The 10041-nt window shown below is 41.2% G+C and overlaps 1 protein-coding gene across 1 annotated transcript; it reads left to right on the top strand.

Moving 5' to 3' along the window:
* Positions 1–217: 217 nt before the first annotated feature.
* On the top strand, positions 218–7674 carry th (tyrosine hydroxylase). The gene is made up of 13 exons (XM_047339922.1): positions 218–402; positions 847–1050; positions 1816–1990; positions 2097–2185; positions 2298–2365; positions 2469–2519; positions 3334–3479; positions 3662–3797; positions 4977–5046; positions 5131–5187; positions 5669–5764; positions 5880–6013; positions 6967–7674. The coding sequence occupies exons 1-13, from the start codon at positions 319–321 to the stop codon at positions 7124–7126; spliced, it is 1470 nt and encodes a 489-aa protein (XP_047195878.1). The 5' UTR covers positions 218–318; the 3' UTR covers positions 7127–7674.
* Positions 7675–10041: the final 2367 nt, after the last annotated feature.

The raw sequence follows: 10041 nt of genomic DNA, 5'->3' as shown, positions 1-10041 counted from the left end.
ATAATCAGTTTGTCTAGGCTGCAAATAATAGAAAAAACATGTAATAAATATTTATTGATATCCTCTAAATATGCTGCTCAAAGTTTAGATGTGACTGATAGATTCTGCGCATTGATCGATCGGAGCGACATTAGCGTGCTTGACGTCAGGAAGTGCAAATAAATGACCCCATAAAAAGAGGGAACCTGTCTGAAAAAAACCGCAAAGGTCTGGTCGCACAGCAGCGGGAGAGGTCTGAGCGCGCCACCGCTTCTCTGTCACTCCAGCCTCACTTTGACACGCGGACGCAGCGCAGGAGACTTGTGACAATAAGTAAATATGCCGCTTTCCAGCAGCTCCACGTCCTCCACGAAGAGCATCCGCCGAGCAGCTTCCGAGCTGGAGCGGTCTGACTCCATCACGGTGAGAGATGTCAAGTTTATACTGGCCAAATCTTTTATATAGTTCAGTGTGTGGTGGTGTTCCAAGTGGTATGTGTGAATTGTATTTAGAGGATCACTGAATACTGCTGTGTTGCGCGTAAAGAGCTTGGCGAGGTGCCCATTACGCACCGGCTCTGCCTGATACGCACAAGATTATTACATGAAAGAAAAAGCAATTTAAAGCTAAAACCATTTGAAGTGTGAGCTGTGGGAGCTACTCGGTCTTAGTAAGGTCTTTATCGAGTGCATTACTTTTATATTCCTTCATTTGGAGATGTAAGGCGTCCCCCCTCCATCTCTATATCCAAGAGGTAAGAGAAGCCCAGTTACCACCTTCTGTTGCGTGTTGATGCTCGGTCACAGAGTTGAATCTTTAATATTTGCTGCACGTGAGACTTAACTATAATTTCTCTTATTTCAACAGTCTCCAAGATTCCTCGGAAGAAGGCAAAGCTTGATCGAGGACGCGCGCAAGGAGCGTGAAGCTGCGGCTGCAGCGGCGGAGGCTGCAGAGGTCACTGAGCAAATCGTGTTTGAGGAAGATGATGGAAAAGCGCTGCTCAACATCTTCTTCACGCTGAGGAACTCCAAGACACCTGCGCTGTCCCGGGCACTAAAGGTTTTCGAGGTATCACGATAGATGCGTTAAGAAAGTTTTCAACAATGTCTGTAAAAAACAAATATATATATATATATATTTAAAACTCGATGTATTTGAAACTGAAATTGTGTCTTAAAAACGTTTTACATATTTTTTTATAACGTTGTAACACATTTGTAAGAATTTAGTGTTAGAATCAGGTATAAGCCATTAACGAGGATAAATGTAGGGTTGCCAGGTCGTTAAAATTCCCTCGTATAGGTGTTTATTCTTTATAATGGTAATAATGCAGTTATAACTGTTTGTGATTCATTATCTTGCTGGATACGCACCTTCAGATAAAATAAGTCTATATTTGTAGTCAATAAATTGAATTCATCCAGATCATCTGCAGCCCTTCTCTGTTAAAGAGGATATCAAAGGGATTTTTTTCAACCTGGCAACACAAAACATGTTCTGTCAATGGTTTATAACTTTTCTAGAAATAATTTGTAAATAATGAATCGACTCAGTTAAAACATTGGCTCTTTTTATAAATGTTTCATTGGTACCAATAAGGTTTTAGAAGATGAATATGTGAAATCATGTCTTTTGATCGTCAAATTATATCCCATGTACTGGGTCACTAAATAAACACGCACCTATGATGAGCTCAATTAGATTTAATGTGCGAAGTGATGTGATCTGTTTTGCAAATATACAAAACCCACACTTAGAATATCCACCTCTCCACATCCAATACTGTGCAACGTAACTGCTCCAGCACATTTCAGCGTGTTGATCGTATTTCAGACGTTCGAAGCTAAGATTCGTCACTTGGAGACGCGACCAAAGAGAAAGCCCAGGGACAGCGTGGAGGGCCTGGAGTACTTAGTCCGCTGTGAGGTGCACCTCTCGGACGTCAGCACTCTCATCAGCTCCATCAAGAGGAACGCAGAGGATGTGAAAACCACCAAAGAAGTCAAATGTAACTCCCTTCCACTGCTTTCACGTTTGTACATTTGAAATTTTGCAGATAAACAAAAAACAGCTCAACTGATTTTGAACCATCTACTGTTTCTTTACTCTGTTAGTTCATTGGTTCCCAAAGAGAATAGCAGATTTGGACAGGTGTCATCATCTGGTCACTAAATTTGATCCGGACTTGGATCAGGACCATCCTGTGAGTAGCAACTCCACCAGCAAACAACTGTTGTCGTTACTAAAGTCTGTTGTGTGTTTGTCCGATATGTCGCAGAAATGTGATCAGTGTTTTATATATTGGATTTGAACAGGGCTACACAGACCCGGTCTACAGACAGAGGAGGAAGATGATTGGTGACATTGCCTACAGATACAGACAGTGAGATAAAGTCTTCCCCTTAATGTGGCCCAGCACTGCAGCCATTAAAAGACAAAGTATAAATCTGATTATTCCTGATGCACTTGTTTATGCTTATCCTCAGCGGGGAGTCGATTCCCAAAGTGGAATACACAGAGGAGGAGATCGGCACATGGTAAGAGCTGCTGCTCCACGCTCATGTATGATGATGCTAACACATGTCTCATGCATGTGGGGGCTGAAGATTTAACATTAAATCAAAATGAACTCTGAATACAAAGAGTTTGTTGAGTCCTTTCAGCAGCCACTAAGTCAGATTCTTCTCACTGCTGAGTTTGATTCGTCTTTCATGGCTATTTTGGCAAGTTATTCACAGATGAGGGGGGTTGTCAAAGCATTTGTGGCAGGTTGAGCTCATCGGAGCAGGAAATACATCAGTGGGCTGCAGGAACACATGATTTGACAGGAAGAGATAAGACAATGGATTTTCACTTGAAGCCTTAATTTCAGTTGGACAGTTTCCGTGAAAAGAAAAAAACATATCTTAAGATTCGTGATTCCACCAAACACCAGTTACTGAAGATCCTTGTCTGATGGTTTGTCCCGGCTTATACAGATTTATACTGTAGATTTATTTGCACAGCAATTTCTAATATGAGTTTAACTCAAAGTGTCGTCAAATATATAACAAAAAAAGTCTCAAATATATGTACAGTGGATTTTACGTTAATTTATTGTTCACTATTTTTTATGCTCTTGTGTCTATCATTAATATATTCTCTGCATTTTTATTTTTATTTTATTGCTTTTTTGAATTTCCCAGGCATGGGATCAATAAAGTTCATCTTATCTTATCTTATCTTATCTTATCTTATCTTATCTTATCTTCCCTTATCTTATCTTATCTTATCTTATCTTAAGAAGAACACAAGATAGTTAGTTTGTAAAAAATAAATAAAAATGTTTTATTAAATTATATCCCTGATCAGGCGAGAAGTCTACTCGACCTTGAGGGACTTGTACAGCACCCACGCCTGCGGTGAATACCTGGACGCCTTCCGCCTGCTGGAGAGGCATTGTGGGTACAGTCCTGACAACATCCCCCAGCTGGAAGAAGTGTCACGCTTCCTTAAAGGTAAACGATGGGAAAAGACACTAAAAGAGGCGTGACACGTGAACACCAACATTCATTTTCCCTCTCTGACTCTTTATCTCCCTTTTTCTGACACACACACACACACACACACACACACACACACACACACACACACACACAACACACACACACACACACACACACACACAACACACACACAGAGCGCACAGGCTTCCAGCTGCGTCCAGTGGCAGGTCTGCTCTCAGCCAGAGATTTCTTGGCCAGTTTGGCGTTCCGGGTGTTCCAGTGCACCCAGTACATCCGACACGCCTCCTCTCCCATGCACTCACCAGAACCGTAAGTACAACTGTGACATCTTCTGCTTTCCTCCTCACATAACTCCACTGCACGTGCCGACAGTGTCTCTGCAGTCACGTTGATTAAATCTCTCTCACTCTGAACTTTGTAAAGGATTTGTTAGACTTGAATTCAGTTCATTTCATTGGTATGTCATTTACATCAAAATCATGAAGCTGAAACACAAAGAGACAGTACAAAAGATGGATAGTAAATATATTAAAAGCAAAAACACAGAGAACACAGGTACTCCGTTCAGGAAAATGTGCAATAACTTACACACACCTATTCCTGATATACACATATTTATATTATATATATATATATACTTAGCTTTCATATATTGAGGTCTTTTCACTTTATTTTATTTAAATTTAATTATTGCTGTCATTGCATTGCTGAGCGGACCTGTCCTTCTTGTCCAACACATTTTATTGTACTTTTGCATGTGTTAACTTACATATGTCGAAGAAAACTTGAAACTAAAAACAACTAGTTACCGACAAGAACTGAAGATCAAATGAGACTGTTGAATTAGAAAAAGAATTCAATATGATTATTTATTGTATTAAAATATAGCAATGCAATATACCTTTAATATATAGACTAATGCAATTTAAATGATGTATTAAATACATCATTTTAAATTGCATTAAGTGTCGTGTGTCATAAATAGCATATTAGTCATTTTCGGCCAGGTTTTGTGAGATCACTTTAACATTTGACCTTTGAACTAATAATTAATCCTTGAGTCCAAGTTACTGTTTTTGCCAAATTTGAAGAAATTCCCTCAAGTTGTCCTTGAGAAATCGTTTTCACAGGAAGAGGGCGGACGAAAAACACAATGCCTCCGGCCACAGCTGTCGAAGGCACAGAGGCATAAACAGGGATGAAAAATTAAACTGAAGAAGTCGTCCTATATACAAGCGTTCTCAGTTTTCTCTTTCTTTCTTTCTTTCGTTCTTTCTTTCTTTCGTCAGTCTGTATGGAATTGAACTTCTGTCTTCACTTTTCCTGCCTCACACTGGGCACAGAATTGCTCTGTGACCGCAGCTTTGTGATTCAGCCATGCTGAGCTGCCAGTTTGTGATAACAGTCTGTATTTGGTTAAATTGATCTGGGTTGGGATTCAGTTCGGATCAAACCCGGTCACAGCTGACGTTCTCTCTTTCTCCTCAGTGACTGCGTCCATGAGCTCCTGGGCCACGTCCCCATGCTGGCCGACCGCACTTTTGCCCAGTTTTCACAGGTTAATGACAGATGATCCTTCAGATATATAGATTATAAGTTCCCGATTACATTTTGATAACAATTTGTTGATTGTTTGTTGCAGAACCTCGGTCTGGCATCAGTCGGGGCTTCCGATGAAGACATTGAGAAACTGTCCACAGTAAGAATCAAGTCCTTCAACTCCAGCAAATACACACACAAATCATCGAGGTGGAGAGAGGGGCTGAACCTTGCGTTTGACTTTAAAAATGCTAGACCCCTCTGGGCTTGTTGAATTGTGCTTGAACTCATGGTGTTTGCTTCGTAGAGAAAATATCATTTCTCAGAACCGCACCAAAAACACTGTTTGGTCTGTGGCACACACAAAAGTCATTTTCTGGAATAAATATTTTGACTGAACTTTTTGTTTTTCGGTTAATCTCTTCTAAATGAAGGAGGAAAAAAACATAGATCTGGAGCAAGAAAAAAAACTAGACTCTCCCCCGCTCGCAAAACAATCAGAATACCCTCCCCCTTTTTTCTGAGCCCACCTCCCCTCCCCAAGCACCATATCCAAAATGTGACATATAAACAAATGGTTTGTCTGACCTGTTATTGTTCCTTTTCTCAATCACTCTCTTTATTTGTTTTTGTCCCATCAGCTCTACTGGTTCACCGTCGAGTATGGTTTATGTAAACAGAATGGTGAGGTGAAGGCTTACGGTGCCGGGCTGCTCTCCTCTTATGGAGAACTTGTGGTGCGTTCCCCCATGTTTACTCTGCTCTGTGCTCAATGTCAATATCATCCACTGGATAATAAAGGTGCATCCATCACAGCTAATTCACCCTCTTTTAATTTTACCGTCAACGCAGCACTCTCTGTCTGACGAGCCAGAGACGAGGGAGTTCGAACCTGAGGCTGCGGCGGTGCAGCCTTATCAAGACCAGACGTACCAGCCCGTCTACTTTGTCTCTGAGAGCTTTTCAGATGCCAAGGAGAAATTCAGGTACTTTCTTTTTCGGCACAAACAAAAACAAAGAGAGAGAGAAAAAAAAGAAGAAGAAGAAAAAAAGGAGAGGGGGTTATGTTAGGACAAGGTCAGAGAACAGCCAGCCAGCCCCTAAGGCCACAAATGTTTGTGGGTCAGCCATAGCAGCCAGAAGACAGCTGTTACTAATGTAGTGTTTCTTACCAAGGCAAACCTCTGGAGCTTTATTTGGCAAACACATCAAATGGTGCTCTGCAAAACAAGTAGCTTTAGTGGGTGTTTTGACAGTATTTGGTCTCTGGTAGAATATAACACATGACATCCCCCCCGACACACTGGATGAGAGGGTATCAGCATGGGAATGTTTGTGCAGCCCCGGCGTTGTAAATATGAAATATGAAAATGAAAGATTATGAAACTCACACTGGTATAAGCAGGATATCCCCGACTCTGTAAAGAGCCACAACCGGAGGGAGGAAATATTTGGGTTAACAGATCTCAGACAGGGAAGCATAATGAGGTGCTCGTGGAAGACCTCACCTTTAGGTATAACTTTATTACCTCCACCGAGAAGGTTGTGTTCTCACCATTTGTGCTTTTGTTTATTGGTTTGTTTGTAAGCAAGATTACACATAAACAACTCGACAGATGTGCTCTGAACTTGGTTTAAGGATGTGGTATGAGTCAGGGAGGAACCCTTTCAAATACTGCAGATCCTGATCAGGGGAGAGATTCATGAGGTCTGTTATCACTTTCTTAAACATTGTGAAATAAGGTGTTTTTCAACACTTTGCCAGCTAGTAATTCATGGAACATTGAACATTTTGGGAACTATTATCTATGAGTGTGTAGGATTCTGGTGCAGCTTGATTGAATTTAAGGGGCCTGGTAATTGGGCCTTGGCGGGGGTGTGCGCTCCAGTGAGTGCCAGTCTAGTTTTGTTTTCTAACATCTTCATCATCTTCCACCAGGACTTACGTGGCCGGTATCAAGCGTCCCTTCTCGGTGAGGTTCGACCCCTTCACCAGCAGCATCGAGGTCCTGGACAACCCGCTGAAGATCCAGGGAGGCCTGGAGGGAGTGAAGGACGAGCTGAAGATGCTGACAGACGCCCTCAGTGTCTTGTCATGATGACGCCCCACTGTGTGACCATCATCCCACTGCTGTTTGCTTCCTCTCCGCTGTGCTCCGATGTGTAAACGAGACCAATGTGTTCCTCTCTCTCTCTCTCTGTGCTGTACCTCCAGTCTGATGCTGTCTCTGATGGGTTGTTGCTTGTTGTGGGACACTGTTCGGCCGATAAAGGTGGCAACCGTTAAAAACCTCAACACGGCGAAGGTGAAGTTTCCAAAGGTGTGTGACGCCTCGCTGGGTGTGGATCTTGTGAAATGACGCGGCTTTACCCACTTGGCCATTCCTGCTTTTAAAGCAAGTTTGTGTTGTTTAAGAATTATGTCAAAATTTGAACCAAATTCATAGGGAACTGTGATCATGAATGTATCAAAATAAAACTAAATGGATATGGTATAATTATTTTAGAAATATAATCCTATAATAAAGTGTATATTGACATCATGTTTGTTTTGTTTAGAAAAAAATATGGCTGCTGTAATACAGGCTTTATTTTCCATATGTGAATCCAGTATCAATATTTGCAGATTTATTTGGTTTTATGTTGTCTGTGCAAATACGTTTAAAAAATGAATAATGAAATATGCTTCCCATGTTATAAATTGTTGACTAATGCTTCAGTAAAAAAAAAGCCAAATAATAAATAAATGCAAATCAAAATTACCCTTTTGTTGTCATGTTTACAAGGTTTAGTTCCACAACTAATTATTAAAGTACGTATCATTTTGTGAAAATCTCTTTCTCTCAGGTCTAAACATGAATCACATAAGACTCATAATTTAATTAGATTTGTCAGATTTAAAGATTAGATATAAATCTGCTGTGACAAATTCTTTATTTTCAACACACGGATTATTTGAGTATTAACTCCGCATTTGCAGATTAGTTCGGTTTGGAGTTGTTTTTGTTTTGCAGTGTTTTAGAAATATTCCACCCATGATATGAAAAGTTAATTTATGCTTCAGTAAAAAGGTCTGTACAGTATTAAATAACTACAAATTAAAATCACCCTTTGCTGTCATGATTGGATGACGTTTTTAGTTCCATGACATTTGAGAAATATTGTAGTATGTATTTCCTCATAATAATCCTTTCCTCTCAGGTCTAAACAGGAATCACTCGAATCATATTTAAAGTAATATTTGTTTTATTTAGAAAAGTATCGTGTGTGTTAAAGGCTTTATTTTCCATATTTGAATTCATTATTTATTTTTGTCATGACGTGCTATATAATGAATAATGAATAATGTAAAATAATACATAGTCATGACTTATCATTACATTTTTGTGGTCATGTTAACAAGTTTCAGTTCCAAAAGTCAAAATATTTTTAAAACACATATAACACTATCAAATTCTTTAAGTTTATAGTTTCCTCTCAGGTCTGACCACAGAAGCAAAAATCACTCAGTCATCCTAATCATAATTTAATGATGCTCGACTACACAACAGTTCACACGTGTCTGCCACAAGAGGGGGCACTGCTGCACTTTGTCTTCCTCCTGATGTTCAAATCACAGCGGATTCTTATTGAGCTTATTAAAGGACTTAACCTTCTTAATTCTCTCCTCCTGCATTTAATCACAGTGGGATGTTTTTGCAATGTGACTGGATGCTAAAAACAAGCTTATAGTGACAAATCGAGCTCATGGACAAGTGGAGAGGGGGATAAAGCTTAAAAATACGGACATTTAAATCAAATACAGTAAAGTTTTTATTATAAAAACAAATTAATAAGTATTTTATCTTCCACGTGCACATGGGACTATATTTTAATAAACTCAAATTCACAAAATTAATAAAGATGCCATGTTTGATTGCATATGAAAGATGAAAACTGGGGAGTTTGCCCGTGCTGATCCCCAGCTGCTCAGCCAGGAGGTTGTGAATCAGATCCTGGACCAGCAGTTCAACACAAACCAGTGAACCTTCCTCCCAACCTGCAGAGAGCCGAGACAAACAAATGGAGGTGCGGCACCACTAGGTGTCAGTGTGAGTCTGAAGACGTGCTCAGCTCCTCACCTTCTGCAGGAGCACTCACTTATATAAAGGAGCAGTTTTATAGCGAAACAAAAAGTGAATGGGCTTATATGTCAAATATGTTCTAGCTCTATGTATTTTTTTGTCTAATACAGCTGTGCATGCAACATCTGGACGGGGCTTTGTTGAGAGAAACATCTGCAATGCTTGACTAATGCATGTTTTTTTGGGGGGTGGGGGGGGGAGTTGCATCCATCCTGACCTGCACCAGCGGTGACTTCACTCCGTGTACATCAGTCACTGCTGCATCATCTTTCCGCCTCCGCCTCAGCCCCACCGCTCCACGCCGCCTCCCCTCAGGTAGGACCACAGCCTCACTAATCAACCCTCCACCCTCCTCCTCCTCCTCCTCCTCATCCTCCACCCTCCTCCTCCTCCACCCTCCTCCTCCTCCTTGCTCTGTCACTCACTGTTTGACCCCGGTGACTTCATCTGCACCTGAGTCAGAGGGAGAAAAGCCGCAGACCTCGGGCCACGCACGCTGCTGCTGCTGCCGCTGCTGCTGCCTCATCTCCTCCTCTCCTCCTCCTCTGAAGCGTTCATCTTAATTACAGCAGGGCGGAGACATTGACATTTTTTCTTTTTTGGAGTCTGAGGAATTGCGTCTATTCTTGCTCCCAGTCGGCGCACTGTGTGTAAACACTGTGATTGCAGGTTTGCGCCGCGCGTAAACGTGGAAAATACCTATGGAACCGGTCTACGCGGTGGTGACTCTCTCTCTCCCCCTCTCTCCTTTTCTCTTTCTTTGGCTTTTTCTCCGTTTAAGCACTTTTCCATAAAACGTCTGTGGACCTTTTTCTTTTCCTTTTTTTTTTTTTTTACCAGCCGTGAGGAGGAGGAGCGAGGGGGTGGGGTGTGGGTGCAAGGGGCGTGTT

The sequence above is a fragment of the Hippoglossus stenolepis genome, chromosome 5 (assembly GCF_022539355.2).
Source record: "Hippoglossus stenolepis isolate QCI-W04-F060 chromosome 5, HSTE1.2, whole genome shotgun sequence".
In the NCBI taxonomy this organism is placed as follows: domain Eukaryota; kingdom Metazoa; phylum Chordata; class Actinopteri; order Pleuronectiformes; family Pleuronectidae; genus Hippoglossus; species Hippoglossus stenolepis.
This window is presented reverse-complemented; position numbering and strand designations above follow the sequence as displayed.